The sequence below is a fragment of the Salvelinus sp. IW2-2015 genome, linkage group LG14 (genome assembly GCF_002910315.2).
Source record: "Salvelinus sp. IW2-2015 linkage group LG14, ASM291031v2, whole genome shotgun sequence".
Lineage (NCBI taxonomy): Eukaryota > Metazoa > Chordata > Actinopteri > Salmoniformes > Salmonidae > Salvelinus > Salvelinus sp. IW2-2015.
Genome location: NC_036854.1, coordinates 27334341 through 27359842, shown reverse-complemented (window position 1 = coordinate 27359842; position 25502 = coordinate 27334341). Strand labels below are relative to the sequence as shown.

General features: G+C 43.9%; 1 protein-coding gene across 2 annotated transcripts in view; it reads right to left on the bottom strand.

The window, feature by feature from the left end:
• Positions 1 to 24579, bottom strand: part of LOC111972774 (guanine nucleotide-binding protein G(olf) subunit alpha) — a 72374-nt gene extending 47795 nt beyond the window's left edge. The window contains exons 1-5 of one of the 2 annotated variants that reach the window (XM_023999847.2): positions 23666 to 24579; positions 13003 to 13075; positions 11862 to 11916; positions 11560 to 11679; positions 552 to 649 (exon numbers count right to left, since the gene is read on the bottom strand). In XM_023999847.2, the coding sequence (XP_023855615.1) occupies positions 552 to 649; positions 11560 to 11679; positions 11862 to 11916; positions 13003 to 13075; positions 23666 to 24095 (776 nt within the window). In that variant the 5' untranslated portion in view covers positions 24096 to 24579. Of the gene's footprint in view, positions 1 to 551; positions 650 to 11559; positions 11680 to 11861; positions 11917 to 13002; positions 13076 to 13307; positions 14048 to 23665 lie in introns of those variants that run through there. The other variant, XM_023999846.2, reaches the window with a different exon arrangement.
• Positions 24580 to 25502: the final 923 nt, after the last annotated feature.

Sequence of the window (25502 nt, the reverse complement as noted above, 5' to 3'; positions counted from 1 at the left end):
CCCCCTCTTCTCTTCACCAGGAGCGTGCGTCTCAACATACGGTCTTAAGGGTGAACACAACTGTGCGTGTCTTTTTGTCGTCACAACAGGGCACCTGGCACATGTGGGCTTCTGGGGGTTCGGGTTAGCAGACTGTGGGACACGCAACGTCAGTGGAGAGATGGAGAGTCCACAGGGATGGGAGAGTGGGATATAGGAGGAGAGGGAAGGAGGGATGGAGAAGAATGGAAGGAGGAAGGAGTTGAGAGAGGAATGGAAAGAGAAAGAGGGATGGGGAAGGAGAGATAGGAATGGAAAGAGAAAGGGGGATGGGGAGGGAGAGAGAGGAATGGAAAGAGAAAGAGGGATGGGATGGAGAGATAGGAATGGAAAGAGAAAGGGGGATGGGGAGGGAGATAGAGATAAAGGGATAGGATAGAGGGAGAAAATGGACAGGGAGAAAGAGAGAAGGGAAGAGAGGAGAAAGGGGAATGGGAAAAGAATGGTGAGAGTGGAAGAGAGAGATGGGGAGGAAGGGAGGGTACGAGGGTTGGGGCCCAGGGGGTACTCACTACTGTGCACAGTCGATGAGCTGGTACTCATTGGAGCGCTCAAAGCAAGCCTTCACGCCTTCATCGTCCCACAGCTGCTTGGCATGCTCGAAGAACTCCTGTTGTTCATGAAAGAGAATAAAAGAGAGAGACGGGGTTAGGAGGAGAGACACGTGACAGCTCAGGGAGCATGGCGTCTTGAACAGGAGCTTTGGTTTCAGACAAGAGAGACAACTTGTCATCACGTTGGCTTTGCTGTACATTTGCATGATAGATGAAAGTACATTTGATGTGATTGTCCTCTGTAGCAGCATGTTAGATAATCATTGTACATTACTCAGGTGTTGCAGCGGGTGAACTGACTGGTCCTATAGGATGAGAAATACAACTACGGCGGAAAACGTCTGATCCATTCACAACGTCAAACACAAAAAACAAGAATAAGGAGGAGGGAAATTATACCCTTCCCTGAGAAAGAACATCCCCATAAATACCTATTCAATGATAGACTGCTCTTCCACTCACTTGCAAATGGACAGAAGGTGTGTAGTGGAGGAGGGTGGGAACTTGTTTCATATGAGGACCGGGTTAATCTAACATGGCACTGGTGCCTTCTAGACAGCCACAGACACGCCAATATAAAGATTAACTTTAAAAATCCAAAATGAGAAAGACACGACAATATAAAGCTGAACGTTTWGGGACCAACCAGCACTAAAATCCAAAATGCTTTTTTTGATGCAACACAAACATACTGTTTGCCATCTTCTGCCTCAGAAGTATACCAATGGGAAAGAGAGCGGGAGGGAGGGACGAGTGGAGGCAGGAAGGCGAAGAGAGGAGAGAGGGAGGGAGGTTCTGAGAAAGAGAAGACTTGTTTTCCCACCCGCTTGTTCCTTAGAGAGAGCCGAGAGCTGGGTTTACAATAATTAGTCCCCCGGTGGGGTCATCGCATAATAACCACAATACAGGCAAACAAATGGCAACAGAGATGCAAAACAAACTCAGATGCTAAAGTCGCTAACGCCGATGCAACAAGGCCTTGCGTGAAGTTTGAACAAGCCTGTAAATGGCAGATTGTTCACGATTCAGCTAAACAGTCTGAGCTGAACTATTGTGCAGTATCGACCGTGTATCTATTGTCAAAAATGTGTCAACCATTTTCTAGAAACAAAACACAGTAGGAGGCCATTTACTCATTTTGACAGTTAACTTTTTTTTACTTTCACACCTCAATACTACCATAGGAAAAACAATTCCTCCACACACTGTAATGTGCAAAATATGCAAGATAGGTTATTACCATGAGAACTACACCTCAAATCTACATCTTAATTAGCTTCACTTAACAGGTTTACAGTGAATGTCTCCCTTCACACACTGAAAGCCAGCTGTGTATATGAGCACAACCACACCTCTCGGACTTCCTCTTTGCTCCCATTAGTTACAGGTGACATTTTGATGCACCGAGTCAGGATCTCTCTCTCCACATGCAAAGCAGAGTGTGTCTGCCTGCCAGGGCAGTTTCCTGGCCAAGGCTGATGATCTCACCACGAGAACAGGAAGTCGCTAAGCGGAGAGGACACAGAGACAGTTCATCTGCCCGTATCAGCCCAGACGCTGCTGTACCATGTGTTTACAGGGAGAATGGAGAAGATATGGGGATGTTGCTTTAACGTGTGCCATGTTACTACGTTACAATAACACCGAGCCAGGTCCTGTCGGTCTCGTGACTGAGGAAAGTCGGATGTTTTTCCCCCATATGAGTCATTACTTGCACTGTTGTCGACTCAACCTGCGACTGTCAGGATCACATATATTGCAATGAGGGTACTCCAGAACGTTCTATAACTACTGACAAGCACACAGCCTATACTTTTCTACAATTTGGCCCCAAAACATTGGCTAAGAAAGTTAATTAATTGTGGAGTGCAAAAAAGGGGAGGTACCCAGCCAACTGAAATCCACGATAATAGAGTGAAATTCCCCACTATGAACCAGTTTCAATTCCTGAAAAAAGCAAAAAAACACTTGAGCAAAAAAACTAAATAACTGTAGAGAACCTATGTAGCCTACTTGACAGGCAGCCTATCACAGGGACGGGGAATACTAAAGCAGCCCTGTGGGTCCCCACAGTCAAAACTCACAGGGCCCAACACTGAGCCCTGGGGAGCACCTGGTGACACAAAAACACGTAAACAAAACACTGAAGCCCATTAGGAGCCCTTCCATTTAACCGGCACGTCCTTTACTGAACCTAAGCCTTCATTAGTGATGCGGCGAAGGCAAAAAAAAGAGTAATTAGCAGTTGGGTTAGAAACAGCTAGCCCATGGGCCTGTGGCTAATGACGTCCCTGGCTGCTTTTCGGGCATCCTCCAGTCCCTCCACACCGCTACCAGTGCGATCACCTCAGATTCCCTGGGCACACTCACCCACCCCTGGGTATCAACGCTATCCCTTGTATACCCACCATTGGACCAGAGAGGGAGATTGTGCTAGGATACCGCTGTCTTTAGTGCCACAACACAGGGTCAATCTATGGCGGATGTGACTGTTAGTTGTTAGGGCCACAGTTCTGTCCAGGTGATGGGTGACATCACAGTCACGTAAAGGCCATGTTCAGGGTGGTCTGATACCTGACTTAGAACACAGGGAGGCTGTGGACGTTCAGCTCAAAACAACTGTGTGTGTGTGTGTGTGTAGGGAGGGAGGGAGTTCTTCCTGTGTCTTCTGCAACACTGTTGTGTTATGGTAACCACAGACAAATCAAAAGACAAAGTTCTGGTGAGACGACATTCTCAGTCACGTGTAAAGAATAATCAACTCACTCAATGAAGCCCTTTGGGTAGCCTGCCTGTCAGCCACGGTTTGCTGTCACTAAATGCTCCATTAAATGCTCCAGTGTTTCAGTTTGTGCATGTGGATACATATTCCATAAACCATGAATGTAGAAATATCCACATTGTTATTCATGGTTATCTCTTTTTGAACACAATGGTTCATCAAGTTTATGAAAACAACATCAAACATGAAGTCCCATGAACGATCCCCTTGAATGTATTTCGGCTTAGAAACCAAGTTGGAGAATACAATGAGACAAAGGATTCTTCGATATATTTTCCAATGCACAGCTATGTGTAACGGATGTGAAATGGCTAGCTAGTTAGCGGTGGTGCACGCTAATAGCGTTTCAATCGGTTACGTCACTCGCTTTGAGACCTTGAAGTAGTGGTTCCCCTTGCTCTGCAAGGCTTTTGTGGAGCGATGGGTAACGATGTTTCGTGGGTGACTTGTCTGTGTGCAGAGGGTCCCTGGTTCGCGCCCGGGTCGGGGCGAGGGGACGTACTAAAGTTGAACTGTTACATATGCACCAAGTCATTTTACAGAGCCTGCGTTTCTGGCCCAGGTATAGCTTTACTGTCATACATAAGACTACGATGAGTCATCAACAAAACGAATAGTTCTCGAACACACACACCATCAGACAAGATCGTCAGGGGAGACACAGCGCTGGTCACAACGCCAGTGAGGCGTGATCCTGCGTCTCTCTGCTACGTCCTGTTACACTTCAAACCCTCCCTTCCTGTCAAACACGCACACACACACACATACTGATGCGCACAACCACTTTCTGGTCGAAAAACATAAGCATATCTCAACTGTCTGACTGCCTGCCTGCCTGCCTGACTCCCTGACTGACTGCCTGTCTGACTGACTGCCTATCTGTGCCATGCCATGCTGTAGAGTAGACTAATCTGGTCTAAATCTCTGCTGTTAGGAAATGGTGATGCAGCCCAGAGCAAATGAGCCCCAGACAAAGGATTCACAGAAAGAGATCGAGAGAGAGACAGAGAGAGATAGTGAGAGAACAAGTGAGACAAGAGAGTAAGAAAGAAAAAGAAAGAGAAAATCTGGTCCTGTTACCAATTCTGCTGTATTATTTTGTCACTGGCTGACAAAGAGAAGAATGGATCTGAACTGGATCTGTGGGTGACTGAATGTATTGAAATCCTAGCCTGACAATAAACACCCCATAGCCAAAAAAGTTGACAAACATGTCACACGGCATTTCGGGGAACCTTCTTAGAACCAAAACAGATAAATATCGGATTAATCTGCAATTATCAATGGTCTATTTTGGTTTAAGGATGTTTGGGTGGGGAGACAGTTACACAGTAGTATTCAGTGTCCTCAGCAAGCATTACAAAACGTCATTGCTGAGGTCTGTCTGAAGGGCGGGCTTACCCAGACAAGACTGGAGGTCTGCGACTCAAATTATCATTTTTAAATGTTTTATTTTATTTAACTAGGCAAGTCAGTTAAGAACAAATTCTTATTTACAATGACGGCCTAGGAACAGTGAGTTAACTGCCTTGTTCAGGGGCAGAAGGACAGATTTTTACCTTGTCAGCTCGGGGATTCGATCCTTTCGGTTACTGTCCCAACGCTCTAACCACTAGGCTCCCTGCTTCCCCATTTAATTTGGATTAAAAAGCCTATCGGTCTTCATCTTGCTATCAATGGCCTACTAACTAAAACATATGACTGATCTCACTTTGTTTACAAATACTATGTATGCTATGTCGGCCAAATGAAGTCATGGAGCCAGACTACTCCATACTGTAGTGTATGGTGTTAATCTCGTCCACCATTCAACCCTGTCCCCTGCACTCTGGAGGGTTCGTCCACCATTCAACCCTGCCCCTACACTCTGGAGGGTTCGTCCACCATTCAACCCCGTCCCCTGCACTCTGGAGGGTTCGTCCACTATTCAACCCCGTCCCCTACACTCTGGAGGATTCGTCCACCACTCAACCCTGTCTCCTGCACTCTGGCGGGTTCGTCCACTATTCAACCCCGTCCTCTGCACTCTGGAGGGTTCGTCCACCATTCAACCCTGTCCCTACACTCTGGAGGGTTCGTCCACTATTCACCCCGTCCCCTGCACTCTGGAGGTTCGTCACCACTCAAACCCGTCCCCGCACTCTGGAGGATTCGTCCACCACTCAACCCGTCCCCTACACTCTGGAGGGTTCGTCCACCATTCAACCCCGTCCCCTACACTCCTGGAGGGTTCGTCCACCATTCAACCCCATCCCCTACACTCTGGAGGATTCATCCACCACTCACCCTGTCCCCTACACTCTGCGGGTTCGTCCACCACTCAAACCCTGTCCCCTACACTCTGGAGGATTCGGTCCACACCTCAACCTCGTTCCCTGCACTCTGGAGGGTTCGTCCACCACTCAACCCCGTTCCCCTGCCCACTGCTGGAGATTCGTCCCCCACCCCCCCCCACTTTTTCCCCCAACCCTGTCCCCTGCACTCTGGAGATTCGTCCCACCAACTCAACCCTGTCCCCTGCACTCTGGAGGATTAGTCCCACCACTCAACCCCGTCCCCTACACTCTGGAGGTCTCGTCACCACCATTCAACCTCGTCCCCTACTCTGGCGGTTCGTCCACCACTCAACCCTGTCCCCTGCACTCTGGAGGATTCGTCCACCACTCAACCCCGCCCTGCACTCTGGAGGGTTCGTCCACCACTCAACCCCGTCCCCTCACTCTGGCGGGTCGTCCACCACTCAACCCTGTCCCCTACACTCTGGGGTTCGTCCACCACTCAACCCTCCCCTACACTCTGCGCGCGTTCGTCCACCACTCAACCCCGTCCCCACCACTCTGGAGGGTTTGTCCACTATTCAACCCCGTCCCCTACACTCTGGAGCGTTCGGTTCCACCACTCAACCCCGTCCCCTACACTCTGGAGGGTTCGTCCACCACTCAACCCCCGTCCCCTACACTCTGAGGCGTCCACCATTCAACCCCGTCCTCCTACACTGCGGGTCTTCTCACCACTCAACCCTGTCCCTCACTCTGGGGGTTCGTCCACCACTCAACCCTGTCCCCTACACTCTGGAGGATTCGTCCACCACTCAACCCTGCCCCTACACTCTGGAGTTCGTCCACCATTCAACCCTGTCCCCTACACTCTGGAGGTTCGTCCACCACTCACCCTGTCCCCTACACTCTGGAGGGTTCGTCCACCACTCAACCCTGTCCCCTACACTCTGGAGGATTCGTCCACCACTCAACCCTGTCCCCTGCACTCTGGAGGGTTCGTCCACCACTCATCCCTGTCCGCCTTTACACTCTGGAGGGTTCGTCCACCACTCAACCCTGTCCCCTACACTCTGGAGGATTCGTCCACCACTCAACCCTGTCCCCTGCACTCTGGAGGATTCGTCCACCACTCAACCCTGTCCCCTGCACTCTGGAGGATTCGTCCAGCCGTCAAGCTGAAAAAGACTTTTAAGCGCCAATGGCTCTCTCCTCTTCCAATGGCTTAACAAAGGAGGCCTACTATGATCAAACTGTGTGTGTGTGTGTGTGTATATATAAAGAAGCAGAAGACACTCCTCAGGGCTCAGTTTCAGGGAGGCTCATGACACAGTGTGAATAAATGCAGTATGCAGTTTACTGCCTCTAACGGAAGGGCCCATGAAAGAGAGCAACCGGGACGTTGTGCACATAACTTACGGTTCCTTAACCGTTTCATACCTATGGCCTTATACCGCGCTCTCACCGTATTGGTCAAACCTTATTAATCCAACGTACTGACATTTCTGTAGTTGTCTCAGATAAATGTCTTCATTGGTAGCTGCCGTAATTTACATGAGATATTAACAGGAGTGTGTGTTTTATATAATTGATTGTTACAGCTTAATACCTGCATCAATAGTTTACATAGAATAGATAGACACAAGTAGATTAAATGTTTGAAGGAATAGTTGTGATGTTGCATATTGAAGTGGCAAACGTCAGCTTTGGGCAGATGAAAAAAGGCCTAGTAAACTGAACACATGAGAATGTACTGGAGCCAAGTGGCAGGCCCCAAAACAATCTAAGATTATTCTAGTCTAGCCGCTACTGGCACCATGACAAGAAATCCTGGAATGGATGAAAAAAATAAAAAAGTATGCTCTTCAATTATGTAACCGCAATCAACTGCTGATGCATTGTTTTAAAGCCCAGTGTTTTAAGACCAAGGGTATGTCATCTACTGCCAATATAAGCATTGAGCCAGGGCAGCAGCAACACAAGCCATATATTTTGCCATATTTATTTTAGCGTAAATAATGGCCAAGCAATCTCTGAAAAACGAGATAGACATAGACACATTCACTCTGTTTTATCACGCTGCATGATAAACTGGTTGTGATTATCAATTACCAACGAGTGCAGGTGGGTAGTGATTAAAGCATATGGTATGAAACTCTGCTTGTTATTGTTTTAATAATCTGAAGGGAACCATTTTGAAAGGGTGTGTGTGTGTGTGTGTCTCTCACGCGCTCTCTCTCTCTCGTGGGCATGGTGCATGAAGTTGAGGGCATAATTTCATTAATTCAAGTGAAATTCAACAAAACGTGAGGTTAAACAAACCCATTTGCGAAACAACTTAAACACTGGACAAGTGCTCTTCTTAGAAATTCCCTTTTTTTTGCAACATTAACAAGTTACACATGCAGGCGGATAATTGGATAATACGAATCTACATTTGCCTACAGGTAGCATAGCATGGCAGCAAAAGCATCACATCAACTGTCAAATCATCAGCGGAGGCCAAGGCTAAAAGTTATTCTTTGTCATTTTTTCTATACGGTTTGTGGGGAAGTTGCATTTTGAAATCTCTGCTGTGGTAGACAAAGGGTGTTTTGAGTCCCGGCAGAAACAAGGCCTTACATGTGACATAGGAGGCCCTACATGAAACACGGACCTGCTTTAGAGGAAAATATTCATTTGTTGAATGTTTGTTTGAATGCTGTGAGGGCCTCTCTTTGTCCACATGTCTGAGCCACTAGCCAGCTGGTTTACCAACAGAAATCGATGTGCCTTTACATAATAGGCCTAATTAATGAAACCTGTGTTGCAGCCAAAAAATCTACTGTTCCTACTGTCCATCTTTGACTGACTGGTATACAGTATGGATCACCACTGGTATGAATACACAGACAAAAACACAGACGGAGACGGGACAGATACCGCCAACAACTGGGCAAAACCAGAGAGAATAGGACTAATTCAACTAATTAAAGACAGACAAAAAAATATGTAATTCATGAATTTACATCTAATTAGTTTGAACGTTAAAGCAAAAGCACCAGATCTAACTCAAAACAACATTAAGAGAGGATCTTTTCGCACACAACGCAATAAACTTCATGTACCACTACTTCTTAGAGTGGTCCCTTATAAAAAGCTAATTTTTTTAAATTCTGCACCGCGGAAACGGAAGCTCGTACGTCACAGATATCCTAGATATCCTATCTCGGGGTCAAATAAAGTTTTGAAAGTCCCATATTTCATGCTTGTGGTCCACTCACAAATCAGTGTTTCCTATTAGCAATCCACTGTCAACATCACAACAACCTTCATCAGCGCTTGCAGAGTACACAGTTAAAAGCATTAGATAACAGAGTATCAACAAACCCTGGAGCAGACCCTTATTCTCATCGTCGTTTCATGTCGTCTGCAGCGTCACTGACCCAACACAGGGAATCTGAGACACTAAAAGAATCGACTGTTTGGAATCTTTCGTAACACCTCGGCACAAACAGACCAACGCTTTGTCTGCCTTGCCTTGACCCACTGCACTCAGAAAAGGCATCAAACAATTCCTTTTGAGGGAGAAGGGACGGATTTGATTTAAATTGCTAACGATGCGCTCCCCCAAACTCCGCCCTCGCCCCCCCCAAAAAAAATTTGGTTACTAAAAGCTTTTTTTAGCAAGCCGACTCATCATGTAACAGTTGATTAGTATTTATCTAGTCCAACAGATGTGTCCAGATTGCGCACTGGACCAGCTTACCCTTATTCACTGTCTGAAAAAACAAGGTTCCTGATTGGAGCAAAGTTTTGGACCTATATCCGATTTTGTGGACATTCCAATGGGAGAGAAAAAATAACAAATACCAACAGCCAATAGGAACTCTTACAGGGTATATACTGTGTAGATACACTATAAATACACAAAAGTATGTGGACACCCCTTCAAATTAGTGGTTTCGGCTATTTCTGCCACACCCGTTGCTGACAGGTGTATAACATCGAGCACACAGCCATGCAATCTCCGTAGACAAACATTGGCAATTGAATGGCCTTACTGAAGAGCTCAGTGACTTTCAATGTGTCACAGTCATAGGATGCCATTTTTCCAACAAGTCATTTTGTCAAATTTCTGCTCCTCTAGAGCTGTCCCGMTCAACTGTAAGTGCTGTTACTGTGAAGTGGAAATGTCTAGGAGCAACAACGGCTCAGACGCAAAGTGGTAGGCCACACAAGCTCACAGAACGGGACCACTGATTGCCGAACTGTGGAGCGTAAAAATGGTCTGTCCTCGGTTGTAACACTCACTACCGATTTCCAAACTGCCTCTGGAAGCAACGTCAGCGCAAGACTTTGTCGCAAACTACATGAAATGGATTTCCATGGCAGATGCCAAGTCTCGGCTGGAGTGGTATAAACCTTGCCGCCATAGGACGCTGCAGCAGTGAAAACGCATTCTCTGGAGTGATGAATCACGCTTCACCAACTGGCAGAGGCCAGGAGAACGCTACCTGTCCGAAGCCATAGTGCCAACTGTAAAGTTTGGTGGGAGGAGGAATAATGGTCTCGGTCTGTTTTTCATGGTTTGGGCTACGCCCCTTAGTTCCAGTGAAGGAAAATCTTAACACTATAGCATACGGCAATTCTGTGCTTCCAACTTTGTGGCAACAGTTTGGGGAAGGCCCTTTCCTGTTTCAGCATGACAATGCCCCCATGCACAAAGCGATGGCCATACAGAAATGGTTTGTCAAGATCGCTGTGGAAGAACTTTACTGGCCTTCACAGAGCCCTGATCTCAACCCAATCGAACACCTTTGGGATGAATTGGAATGCCGACTGCGAGCCAGGCCTAATCACCCAACACCAGTGCCGACCTCACTAATGCGCTTGTGGCTGAATGTACGCAAGTCCCCTCAGCAATGTTTCAACATCTAGTGGAAAACCTTCCCAGAAGAGTGGAGCCTGTTACTGCAGCAAAGGGGGGACTAACTCCATATTAATGACCATGATTTTGGAATCAGATCTTTGACGAGCAGGTGTCTACATCATTTTGGTCATGTAGTGTATATTTCCAGGCAGTCAAATATAGCAAAGTATTTGTTTTATTGTGTACTCATAAAATTCTATTCATAGCTGGGAGATATCACTGGAAGCAAACACCAGAAGTAATTACATCTATTTGCCCACGTCAGGCCCTTTCAATCAAATCCAAAGTAAAGAAATCATCTAAGTAATTCCACCGTGGCTTACTACTGGGTGTTTGCAGAACGTGTTGCAGAGCTCAGGTAATCATACATATTTCACAATTTAATAAAGCATTTACAACTTAAAAAATATACCCTGCCATGGTTCATTCATTTCTAAATTGCCTAATCATATAGCTTATGTTCCAGTAGGTGATGGTTTTGAATGGACTCTTATCCTTRGTATGTAGGATCTGAACATTTCTCAGAACAAATGTAAAATCCCTCAAATGGAGCTAGTGGACACTAGTGAATGTGGCTTTTTTTAGATGACTGCTATTTCAGTATAGGCTTGCAGAACTTTTTTTCATAGTCACCGTATATTTGGCATCAGCATTTAAACAGACTCCACTTTGAGCAACCTGACTACAGATAGACTTAGACAACATTTGTATTTGATTGTCCACTGAATGAGTAAATTCAATCAGAGTTGGATACACTATGAATCTATGAATAGCAAAGACCTGATCAATGCCTCGAGGTTGCTTCTCAGGGCATAACTAACAAGCTGTAAAGATCTCTCTCTCTCTAGGTATGTATGTATGTATGTATGTATGTATGTATGTATGTATGTATGTATGTATGTATGTATGTATGTATGTATGTATGTATGTATGTATGTATGCATGCATGTATGTATGTATAGATCAGTCAGAGTTTGACAGACGGTCGCCCCTTACCTCTGTGTAGTCGAAGTCCGAGAGAGGTGCTATACTTTTGATGTAGTCAATTCTGTACTCGTTCGCTGGGTTACCTATTGGAACTGGGGGTATTAACGTGCTCATCGCCGAAACTACCGTCTACAAAGCAGATAAAAACAAAAACACAGACATCAAGTCGGATACATGGGGAAAAGCCCTTCTATCAGTCAAATGGGATTGCAGGAAATAATCTCAGCGGGTGTGACCATGTACATTATATCATACAATTCTCAGCACCTCATCTTTTTATTTGAGTAGGCTACATACAGCCTACAACTTACCACAATGGCATCCTTCACATTTTTCCGGATGTCCAGGACCTTCTGTTTCTTTTCTCTGGGTGGAGAAACAACATATAGAATTAGGACTGTTAGGCATTAATGAATAATGTAAAAGTGATCGCTGGATTCATTAAAAGGAACCTTTATGCTGTCCTGTAGAAAGAAGAGGATGTCTCACAGACCACTAATGCAAACCATCAGAGGCATAATAGGTTGTTTGGTCATACTTACCATTTGTAAATTAACAGTAATTATGTATTGTGCTAAAATGTTATTTGAAAGTTTACTTTATAATACTATTACAGTAGCCTCCCAATGGGCACAGACAATAATTAAACGTCTATTCCACGTTGGTTCAACGTAATTTTGAAACAAGTTGATTCAGTGGGCTGTTAGCACTACCCCAATATTCAGAGAGATTTGTCCCATTCAGCAACAAAAGTGGATGGACATTAAGCATTGACTATATGTATCTTGGTCCATTTGCTTAAATAATATCAAAGATATTATTACATATATAAATAGGAGGCAGATTTTCAAAAAACTTATTAAATTAGACCTCTACAGCCTATACAGAATACTATATATAGTACATTGCACAATGTAACCAAATCAAACGATAATGTAACCAAGTCTAGATGGGATATTATAGGCCATAGAAAGGCTTACAGATACATTGTTTCAGCATCGTTGTAAAATACCACTGCACACGTTACTTTTGTATAACCGTTTTTTCAGCCAATGAATTCAGTTTTTAGATGTTTTTGTTGGCTTGCGCATTATAATGTAATAGCAACTAAGACTAACATTTATCTGCCAGTGTTTTGGCACACAGAATCTAGACCACATAATATGACGTCTTTATCTCTGTGACAGCTATTAGAAATCAGTTGGACATAGCAGGCTGGTCGCTATGCTGTTGTTAAAACCATTGGGCCCGATGACTCCCGATGGACACTGCAGTGCTACAGCGCAAAGAAACGTCTACCCAACACTCGGTCATTTCCTTCTCTTGCATGGAACAAATTGAAATTACCACAAGAAAACATATTCTAATACACAACAGTATCCACATAGAATAGGAATACGTCAACATTTGGCACGTAAATGCGGTCAAATATATGAAATAACGTGTACTTACTCTGCGTTAAAACCATTGACGTGCAGAATCCGCATCTGCTTGACAATCGTGCTTTTCCCAGACTCTCCAGCCCCTTCGACATAAAACACAGATCTAACATAAGGACCTGGAGCTATCACTAAAATATTAAAATATACTTGGGTGCCGCATATGCTGGTGTTTAAAATCCATGAGAATTAGGCTACAATCCATCTGAAGATTCAGTCAGCGCTTGCGAGACCTGTCAACGTATGTGGGCTGGGGTGCGAATCTCTGAAAACATACATGATACATATCATTTATCAAATKCACCTTCTGGACCTTACCCAATAAAAGCAGTCGATGTGTGGCTTTATATGCTTGTCTTTCCTTTTGTAATTGTTTCTCTATTTTTTTATTCGCTTCTCTTTGTGCCTTTTCATCGATGCGTTGATCTTCAGTCTTGCTGTTGCCCAAACAACCCATCTTCCGCTGACCTCTTCTCGTAAACAGAAAGTATAAAATAACAGCTAATGTAAATCCTTCTTTCAATATAAAATGAGAACAAATGGGGCGATAAATCCGTGCGCCACTTCTCCGTCGCTCAGAGAAAAACCTTCCCGTTACAATTTCGTTTTAACCCCTTGTCAAACCCAATCCAGTAGATTCAGTCGATTCTAATAAATACGTGCATCATAAATAGAACAAAAAGATACATTAATTTCATAAATATGCAAAGAGTGGAGCGGGGCTGAATCTGGAAGCCAGCCAACTGCTCCTCTCTCTCGCTCCTGCTTCCCACTCTCTATTTTTCCTTTCTAAAATGCTGTTTGTGTTTCTGTCTTTTTAACTCAGCACTGCCTCTCTCTGTAGCACCAGGAAGTCACACAGAACCGAAAAAGAAACACCTCAAAGCGCGCGCCACCATACCACTGTTTGAATATCCAGTTGAACAAAAAAAATGTTTTATCGACCAACTTATCTTGATTTTTACCGGTAGAACAAACAAAAAGTACAGCCTACGTTAATCTAGTAAATGTGCGTCAAAAGCTTTCGCTTCAGAAGGATGGGGGCCCCAGGGAAAGTTAAGACTACCCGTTGATATGGTTTCTATATTTGCCTTCCTCTCTCTGTGATAGAGGGGCATTGGCTTCACTTTAGTTCTTTAATGGGCGGGTCTATATATTATGTTAATGATATGTATTTACATATAGCCTACATATTTACACTATTAAAAACATTGGCTACAATAACATGAGAATAATTCAAAGCCTTGTTGAATGTATTGGAAGCTCTCTAATGGCCCGCCGGATAGCCTAATGAATGTTCAGCATTAAAAAAAGGTAATTGATATAGTTAAATATAGTTTACAAAAACGTGTTTATATTTGTGTTATTATTGAATAGGATACCTAGAATAGAAGATGCACCAGACAGACACTTGATGGCGTTTTCCACAAATAGTTTCCTTTATACACTTCACGCGCGTAAATAATTTCACTGGCGCCCGCAAACACCGGTAAATGGAGCTAAACTAGAGCGCGCGACCAAACAGGTCTATACACTATATAGGATCCCTACCCTATTGCAGTCGTAATTTCAAATGGTTAAGTTAACTCACGTGGAAAACTGATTGGATTTGCAAAAAGTCAACAACATAAGGTTATTTCGTCTCTTTTTTTACCCAACTTTTAACCTAAATCCAATGGCATGGCGCATTTTTTTTGTTGATTTCACTTTAAAATTCAAGTTAGTTGACAACTCAACTAAATGTCAATCACAACTATACCTTGACATCTATGCCCAGTGGAAAGGGTTATGGAAAGGGTATGGGTAGGGGTTAAGGTTAGCGTTTAGGGTAGGGACGTCCCAAGGATCCCGGATATCACTAAGCCGCACACCAGACGCATAACCACACAAACCATATTGAAATTACGAGACCAAATGATAACAGTTACAAAATCTGAACAAATAAGAAAAAATGTATAGTTGGCTGCTATTCAAAGTTCTCTGAAGTATTAACTTGACATAGGCCTACTACTGTATATGACCATCAATCTGTAGCAAAACAAAATGTCAAACTATAATAATAGTAGAGAATGTAAAGGTTGACTATAACAGAAAAGTACCTCAACCTTTGAGGGACAAAAAAGACATAATGCAAATGTAATGAAATATATGCAAACAAGTTGGAGTTTACATATCAGTGTCTATATCCTAGCAGATATCCATGTAGTGAGTGAGAGCCCAAGACAACCTCCCAAATTGTATGGGATGGAGGAGCTTTCTGGGTCATATCAATGTCTATGTCCTAGCAGATGTCCATGTAGTGAGTGAGAGCCCAAGACAACCTCCCAAATTGTATGGGATGGAGGAGCTTTCTGGGTCATTTTAAGGGGTAGGTTGGATGAATAGACAAATGTTCTGACAACCAATAAAAGCCATCCTCAAAGGAAAGCATTGTTGGGGAAATGAATCACTAATGAAGTCCTTTCAAACCCGATTAAAATGTAGTGAACTAATTGAAAGACAACAGGTACACTGATTAAAGTAGTACTTTGTGATCTGAAGTAAGTGGGGTAGATGTGTTTGACTGTTTCAGTGGCAAACTAGACTCAGAAGGACTAGAATGAATTACATTGATTGAACGATTGATTGATTTCCAAAACGTCAAAAACAGAATTCAGACCTCATATCAAAACATGGATTATACCAAAAGTAGTGTGAGGAAAACTGTCAACCGTGAGACCAGATGACTATCTGTGTCACTGGCGAGAACATTACAGCCTCCAGAACAATTGAAAGATTCTCCAGTACCAAAATTTTTTTTTTATGAAAACAAGATGCAAATGTTGACCAGTGTGGTTCCTCTGGATGCAAATTTAGCCCGCTGAGCTTCCTAACTGTTAATGTGTGTTGGTTGAGTGCACTGTTGAGAGAGATATTCAGAAGTGAGTCATGTACTATATGTCTCCCTACAGTGGCCATGGGGAGTAAAGACAATCTTTGCTGTCACTCATTTTGGTTTTTGTCAACTTTTTCGATACAACTAAGTGAGCTACAGTGCCCAAGTTCTTTTCCTGTTTGGCACAAGGAGTTAAGTAACAAAAACACATTTATTTAATGCCAGTGTCAATGTAAATCAGCACATTGCATGTTGTCTTACATTGCCTTTTGTCTCCCTCTTGTGGTTTGCATGAATACTACACTTCAATGTGTGTGTGCATGCATGATGACAATATGCATTTACAACAAGGGAATGGTCAAGAAAAACAGGCGTTCTTTACAAGAGAGCCATGACTGTATGACTTTCCCCCCTCCTCCTTGTTCCCTGGATAAAAATGTATTGGGTATGAGGATAATATATGTTCAGGTCATAGGCTACCTTAGACTAGAAAACAGGTTTAGTCAGGTGCATTCTTTCTGTTTCCAGTGAGTACACAGATATGGTTAGAGATTAAGAAGATATCTGGAATGCTAACTAGCTTTCTAAAAGTTAACCATATGAGATTCCCAACAGGCCCTGTACAGGGCCATATTCTTTAGGCACCAAATGGAAGAAAACGGCTTGACACAGGGAGGGACTACCTGGACTTAACCAAAATTTGCATTACTGATTGGACTTCTTTTTCCAAAACACTTCACTACGGTGTGCCCTACTGAACTCGACCCAGGAGATCTACAGGTTACTATTGATCAGGTAAAACTTGGCATAATGCCAGGCAATTGAAGTGCACTAGCAGAGAAGAGCAGTCTGTCAGCAGGCTAAAAAAGGGCGGTCTGTCATAGTGCTAAAAACAGGGTGGTCTGTCAGTAGGCTAAGAACAGGGCGGTCTGTCAGTAGGCTAAGAACAGGGCGGTCTGTCAGCAGGCTAAAAACAGGGGGTCTGTCAGCAGGCTAAAACAGGCGGTCTTCAGCGGCTAAAACAGGGCGGTCTGTCAGCAGGCTAAAAACAGGGCAGCTCTGTCAGCAGGCTAAAACAGGGGCGTCTGTCAGCAGGCTAAAACAACGGCGGTCTGTCAGCAGGCTAAAAACAGGGCGGTCTGTCAGTAGCTAAAAACAGGGCGGTCTGTCAGCAGGCTAAAAACAGGGGCGGTCTTCAGTCAGGCTAAAACAGGGCGGTCTGTCAGCAGGAAAAACAGCGTCGTCATAGGCTAAACAGCTCAGGCTAAAAACAGTCGGTCTGTCAGCAGGCTAAAAACAGTGCGGTCTGTCAGCAGGCTAAAAACAGTCGGTCTGTCAGCAGGATCAAAACAGTGCGGTCTGTCAGGCAGGCTAAACAGTGCGGTCTGTCAGCAGGCTAAAAACAGGCGGTCTGTGCAGGCTAAAAACAGGGCGGTCTGTCAGCAGGCTAAACAGTGCTCTGTCAGCAGGCTAAAACAGGCGGTCTGTCTAGGCTAAAAACAGGCGTCTGTAGTAAAACAGTGCGGTCTGTCAGCAGGCTAAAAAACAGGCGGTCTGTCGCAGGCTAAGAACAGGCGGTCTGTCAGTAGGCTAAAAACAGGGCGGTCTGTCAGCAGGCTAAAAACAGGCGGTTCTGTCAGCAGGCTAAGAACAGTCGGTCTGTCAGAGGCTTAAGAACAGGGCGGTCTGTCAGCAGGCTAAGAACAGGCGGTCCTGTCAGCAGGCTAAAACAGGCGGTCTGTCAGCAGCTAAGAACGCGGCGGTCTGTCAGTAGGCTAAAAACAGGCGCGTCTGTCAGTAGGCTAAAAACAGTGCGGTCTGTCAGTAGGCAAAAACAGGCGGTCTAGCAGGCTAAAAACAGTGCGGTCTGTCAGTAGGCTAAAAACAATGCGGTCTGTCAGCAGGCTAAAAACAGTGCGGTCTGTCAGCAGGCTAAAAACAGCGGTCTGTCAGCAGGCTAAAACAGGGCGTCTGTCAGCAGGCTAAAACAGTGCGTCTGTCAGCAGCTAAAAACAGGGCGGTCTGTCAGCAGGCTAAAAACAGTGCGGTCTGTCAGCAGGCTAAGAACAGGCGGTCTGTCAAGTAGCTCTACAAACAGTGCGGTCTGTCAGCAGGCAAAACAGTGCGGTCTGTCAGCAGGCTAAAACAGTGGTCTGTCAGTAGGCTAAAACAGTGCGGCTGTCAGCAGGCTAAAAAACAGGGCGGTCTTCACAGCAGGCTAAGACAGGCGGTCTGTCAGCAGGCTAAAACAGGCGGCTGTCAGCATGGCTAAGAAACAGGCGGTCTGTCAGCGGCTAAGAACAGGCGGTCTGTCAGTAGGGCTAAAAACAGGGCGGTCTGTCAGTAGGCTAAAAACAGTGCGGTCTGTCAGTAGGCAAAAAACAGGGCGGTCTGTCAGCAGGCTAAGAACAGTGCGGTCTGTCAGTAGGCTAAAAACAATGCGGTCTGTCAGCAGGCTAAAAACAGTGCGGTCTGTCAGTAGGCTAGTGGCCAAAATGAGTGCGTTTGGGATATTACTGTCCTTTGTCACACATTCCTGGTGTGTGATCTTTCGTTTTGTTTTTGTTCGAGATGAACTTTCAAATCCCGCTGGACAGCCCCAGGCTAGTATCCGCAGGACGGTGGGGCCCAATTTAGAAAGCGAGAGTAAAAATATGGCCAGAAAACAGGACGCACATTTTCTCCCCAGATAACGGTAGGTGTAAGAGAGGTCTGATGAGGTCATCAACACCACTGTCTGTCTGGCCAGAGTTGGACACAGGACTGAGCAAGTGAAACCATTCCCAGGAATGACATATCTTTACAAATGGCACACCATAATTAAGTCACCTTAACTTGAACCCTTTGTAGAAAGAGCTACATGTCGTGGTAATTATGTTATAGATGTCATAAATATATCTGGATGCTGGACTGGTATCAGCTTTTAAACAGTTGGAAATAAACCAAGGTTTAACGATAGCCAACTTGCTTACCTCATGACATTTTATCTGATGAGTCAGTTGACATAAACACAAAAATTCCCCCCCCCCCAAAATGAAATCTGTTACATTACTATTATAAAAGCAATATGTAACCCTCGTAACTTATGTCTCCAGTTAAGTGTAACCAGCAGACGTTTGGCTGCTGACTTTGGCACTCTATATAGTGAATCATATTCTCCGGTTTTGAGGAAACTCCCAGGTCAGATCTACTGGTCTAGTGACTGAGGGAGYAAACTGATTAGGGACGTTGCCGTCAAGGAACATTAAAGGATGTTAGAAGAGATCAGTAGTTAGGAGGAGGTTTTTGTCCCAATAACCTGACCAGTGTCTGCTGACCAAAATGTAAATAGAATGATAGTCCTATTTTTCCTATTACCAAACAGAGAAATGCCACCAAGGCTTGAACGATATACAAAAAAAAAATGGAACTAAATTTTCCCGGATTGACTGACCTTCATGTCTTAAAATAATGATGGACTGTTCTGTTTCTCTTTGCTTACTTGAGCTGTTCTTGCCATAATATGGACCTGGTCTTTTGCCAAATAAGGTAGGGTTGGTATACAGAAGATAGCCCTATCACAACACAACTGATTGGCTCAAACACATTAAGAAGGAAATACCAAAAATGTACTTTTAACAAGGCACACCTGTTAATTGAAATGCATTCCAGGTGACTACCTCATGAAGCTGGTTGAGAGAATGCCAAGAGTGTGCAAAGCTATCATCACTGGCCACTTTTAAGAATCTCAAATATAAAATATATAACACTTTTTTGGTTAATACATGATTCCATATGTGTTACTTTATAGTTTTATGTATTCACTATTATTCTACAATGTAGAAAATAGTACAAATAAAGAGAACCCCTTGAATGAGTAGGTGTGTCCAAACTTTTGACTGGTACTTTAGATAAAACCTTTTGGGGACATGTTTGGCCTTTTCACACAGCATGTTCTTACCTCAGAATGATCCTTAATTAATATTACACTTAGGTGAAAATGGGAAGAACGGAACTGATTGGCTACCCTAACCCTGAAGATATCATGTTTTTAGGAGCTCTCAATTGTGGATTTCTTACTCACTTAGAAGGTTAAATGCAACGTATATGACTTTAGTGTTACATTTTCAAAAGATGGCCGCTATATCCATTCAGGTGAATCGTAGCTACTTGAGGGCGTAGGATATTTTCCCACTGACCTCAGAACATTTGCATATTTGGATAGAACCTGAACCTGCTTGAGAGCATCTCTGTTCCATTTCTTGAAATTCCGTAACCCAGATTCTATCTGAATATGGGCTAAAAATAGCCTCCTGGAGAGTGTCTCTCTCGCTCTGAGCCTCTCACTGCTGCTCTGATATGGAATGATAACAGAGCCAACCTGCCACTTAGCATGCAGAAAACACACAAACAAACTAACACTGTACACATATGTGCACAATTCCATTTGCTGCCTCACAAACTTGCTCCACCACACTCACAGGTAAACACACACATGTATGTACACACACACCACTTGAACTCAAACTCCCATCTTCATAACTAAGGGATATGTGCTGTATGAATAAGCAATGAACATATGGTACTCTAAGGTAAAGCCTTCCCCTCTATCTCTTATCATTGACCATCCCAGAAATTAAACATCCCAATACCTGAAAACGTGGCTGCCATAATCAGGCCACGAGACAGAGAAAGCAAGATGGTGAAGGGTTTATGGGACGGACCGGCAGCAAAAATAGCACAGACTTTGGACTATTCCCACTTGCTTCTATATATGGCAACTTGACACAAGGATGGACCTCACTCTCAATAAACAGGATATCATAAGATGGGATGAGACGTGCATACAGTAGGAGAATTAGGAGTTGTTGGTCAAGGAGAGAATAGAACTAATCCTAATCATCTCAGCCCTTATTTGGTTATAGACAGACCAACATGCCAGCAGTAAAGTACGCTAGCAGTAGCAAAGTATAGTATTCATATTTGTAGAACTGTGATACTACTTGCCAGGGCAAGTGTATACTGTGAAGGGTAGTACCTAAATACACAATCATAGAGTTCTAGCAGGGTAGTAGAATCTGTGTGTGTGTGTGTGTGTGTGTGTGTGTGTGTGTGTGTGTGTGTGTCCAAAATTCTGTCTGTTTTCCCAGAGGCTGCTTTGGAGGCCTTGGTCCCCCACCTGAACGTACATGTGGGGGTTGAAAATAGGCTCAGATGCACATAGGGTAGCCCAGAGATTGGATAGCAGCAAACTACCAACAGGTCACGTACCATTTTCACACTTTTATGCCGACACAAACCATACAGTGATGTTTCCTTTTCACATTGTCCAGTTCCAGCAACTATGGCGAATACATAACCAGGCCTGCACAGTCCAGCTTGGTTTGGCTCAGCTCAGCTTGGTAGTGTGGAAAGTTATGTAGCAGATGAGTGTTGGGCATATGATGCCTGCCTGTGCTCCCAATGATGATCAGCCTCCATCAAGAATGCTGAAATACTTCAGGATGATTGAAGGTTACGCAAGAAGATGCTGATTGTCTTTTATGTAATCATTCAAAGAAATTGCCATTGGTAGGCCTAAAACTTCAATTGCCTTTTAATAAAACTAAACTACCATGGCAAACTGACTGACATTCTAAATAGGATGCCTCAGTGTGACTGTGAATAACACACACACTTGATTAGAATCAGTGCTGATGCTGTTCTGAGTCTGACACGGTCAAAACATTACCTGACTGTTAGCTCTGATCACCTCCGACCTACCTAAACGTTAAATTCCTTAGACTAACACACACCCTGATACCTCCGGTTGCTAGGCGCCAGTCATATAACCCTAAGTGAAGTTGTCACCTTCCTTCGACTTCCCTTCCAAATAAAAAGCAGAGGAATGGTGTCAAATCTAGTGTGCTTGTCATTTCAGCAGTAAACTGCTACAGCTTACACTGTATAATAACATGAACTATCATGTGATAGTTGTGAGTGTTATGGTCAGCAAGTATTTTCTTATTTTTACTGCACGCTGTCAATAAAAGGATAATTCTGTCATTGGACAAACAAATTACTTTTTGATTCAAAAACAGCAAATACAGATTGCTACCCTCATTTGAAATCTAGACTCCATCTGAGGTTATAAGGGGAACTGACTGACTGTTGTTCCATGACAGTTGCTGGTCACATTCACTGGGCCTACTACCACTGTTAGTTAAGCAGTATTTGATGTGTGCCTCTTGGTCTTTGATAAACTAGATTTTGGAATGCTGCGATCGACCACTGACGGTTACACATATTCTGGTCCCAGATCTGTTAGTGCAGTCTTGCCAACTCCTATATGATCATTGTCACGTTAAGGCAAGACTTCACAAACAGATCTGGGACCAGGCTAGGTTACACAAGGGGCTGTCCTTGTGACATTGTTAGAAAGCACTGATTCCATGCTTGATTTGGAATGCATGGGACTGGATGAAAGTATCTGTGTGGATGCATGTGGTAGGCTACAGTAGTCTTGTGTTCTTCTTTGGTTTTAAATTAAGTTTGAAATACTTTAAAAGTGGCACGCATGTTGTCATGTAGGGCTGGGAGATATATTTCATTAATTTGAATGTATGTTTAAGAGCGATGTTCCAAATGCCTGTATTGCAAGAATTGAAGTTGTTATTTTTGCAATTCTACAAACAATTATCATATTTTTGGGAGTGGCGGCAACGATTTAGCAGCAGTGGCCCGTCGCTGCTAAATGAATATAGGGGAAACACTGAGCCTCATATTTAAAAATAATAATAATTACTTTACTAGGCAAGTAATTTAAGAACAAATTCTTATTTACAATGACGGCCTACCGGGTAACAGTGGGTTAACTGCCTTGTTCAGGGGCAACAGGTAGTCTAGTGGTTAGAGCATTGGGCGAGTAACCAAAAGGTTGCTAGATTGAATCCCCGAGCTGACCAGGTAAAATCTGTCATTCTGCCCCTGAACAAGGCAGTTAACCCACTGTTCCTAGGCTGTCATTGTAAATAAGAATTTGTTCTTAACTGACTTGCCTAGTTAAATACATATATTTTTTAAAGACAGATMTTTTACCTTGTCAGCTTGGGGATTCAATCCAGCAACTTTTCAGTTACTGGCCCAATGCTCTAACCACTAGGCTAAGCCATATACATGGTCAATATAAGGCAATGCCACAACTTCAGGGTATAATTATGATCTTTATGGGCTTTAGTGACTGAAAATATTATTTGAAGTTGCTGGMTGAAGTGTCTCTTTATTTTCTGTTGCCTCTTGTACAGCATTGGTGCACTGATAACGATGAGCCCTTTGCATTATGTAGGCCTGTTACATTTAACTCCAAGTACATCACTGGTAGGCTACATATTTTGAATARAACAGACTCATTAATTGGTAGAGGAGAACTAGTGACCATAAGCCTGGTGACCATCAAGACACCACGTGTTAGAGGTAGCCGTGCATTAATTGCCCGAGACGTTTACCATATCTTGATTGCGCGCGAATTGTGCACAGGGTTGAGAGGTTATCGAACTGGATATGCGGATATGATAGGCAGAAGCTACTCACACGTCTATTCTGTTCCATTTGATAGAGCTAATATAGCCAAATCATATATCTCATTGATTTGACTTTGTGGCACGTTGATTGCAGAAGGATAACATACCTCATAAGCCTACCCTACAGCCTCCCGTTCGCACCTGACCTAAGTCAGGACATCCGAAATTAAATACGGGAAACGTTATTTCAGGGCTGAAATGTGATACACAAGAGCACTTGGCTGGTCAATTTATTGGCCCCAACCTTACCATCTCCCACCTACCAAGTAAAAGCAGACGATGAGTCTGCTCGTATTCCCGTTGTTGCTCCTTCAGAGTTAGATCGATATGTTTACTGACTTTCTTCGCCTGTTTTTTGATCTCCTCCGATAACTTTTTGTCCTTGTTTTTCTGTTTGCTGAGCGTTTTCTGCAGCAATTGCTGTCGCTGGCTGCGGTCTGCTCCCCCACCGCCCCCATTCTGTATGGGCACGCCGTCAGTCGTGTCCCATCGACCGGCATCTCCCGCAAATGGTTTGCCTTTGCCAGGGCCCCTGCGGTGACACAAACAACGACGGCACCATGACATGTCATTATATGCCTCTGTATCCTCGTGATCAAGGTCCTTGGAGCGTAACGGTACAGAGGTGTCCGCCGGCTGCTCGGTATCACCGGGTTCGTCAAGACTAGGACGCAGGCTATAGCACAGTCCCATTGTCGTGTTTGTTCCTTAGTAAAAATGTAAACGAATAATTCAGATTAAAATTTAAAAAATCCTCAAGAGATGATACCTGTCCTCATTGCGGTATTTCCCCTGTCCTGGGATGTGTGTGAAATTCCAACTGGAGATGTTATCTAATCACGATTCTGGACAATTTTGCATTTTGTCCCGTCTGTTAATGACAGTCAGCCCGTAATTAGATCCGCTGAGCTATAATAAGAACTAGAGACAGCCTCCAAGATGGCCGACCATTGTTTTCAAGTACTCTACTCATGGTCGCATTCGTGGGGGCTGACATCTTGCTAGTTCCTGTTTCAGGAGCCAATTAGTACATGCGCACTGGAGCCAAGCCCAGCTAGAACCCAACGCCTGCAGGAGCAGGGACTGCATTACAGCAGCGCTAGAGCCGGGTAGTGGATCCAGTGGTGTAATGCCATCATTTCCTCAATCAAAGTTTGTACCGACAGATGTAGCCTATTGAACAGCATGTCGTTATAGAACAGGGTTCTCCAACCCTGTTCCCGGAGAGCTACCCGACTCAGCACGTGACGTCCATGGACATCGAATTACGGGCGTTACCGGATCCGTCCGTTGTGGCCGCTATTTCCCAAATTGGGCTATGTTTAGTTCATCCGCTAGCTTGCTGTGCTCATTGAAAACACGAGATCCATGAAATAATAATTTATTGCATTGCCTATATTGATTATGGTGGCATAATGGAAATATCCACAGTAAAATAATATTTATCTTGTTAAATTGTCAGATGTTCTGACAGGCAAAATATGACTGAAAACAGCCTGTAATCTCATGAGTGCACAATTTAACAACTGAATTTATAACAATTTGAATTGGATATTTTAAATGCCATTTCTTCTTTGACAACGTTACTGCACAAGTGCTAGGGGGACACGCGACTGTGAGCCATTTGCACCGTTTACTCCTCACGACCACACAGTTGCCATACAGCACAGCGACAACTTWAAAAAAAAAAAACTGAGGACAAGCGAGTGTGGGGACTGTAAATACACATTTTTGTCAGAATAATTTTCTAAACATTTTGTAGTCTAATCAGGTCGCAAACTATTGTTTTCTCTAGACTTCTCTCTAGAATGCAGATGCTAACTAGCTAGCTAGCTAACGTTACAACACAGACAGAAGTGGATAGCTAAATATCTAGACTAGATACAAGGCGGGAAAACATAGTTAGCAAATCAGCTAGCTATCTAACGTGCTGTATGGGTTAACTAGCTTTCTAAATAGCTAGATATCYTAGTTTGTGAGGCGCATTAATAAGCCACTAAGAAGGGAGATGAGGACAATGAGTTGGCCAAATGTATTTACCTCGATAGCTACAGTTGAAATCGGAAGTTTACATACACTTTAGCCAAATACATTTAAACT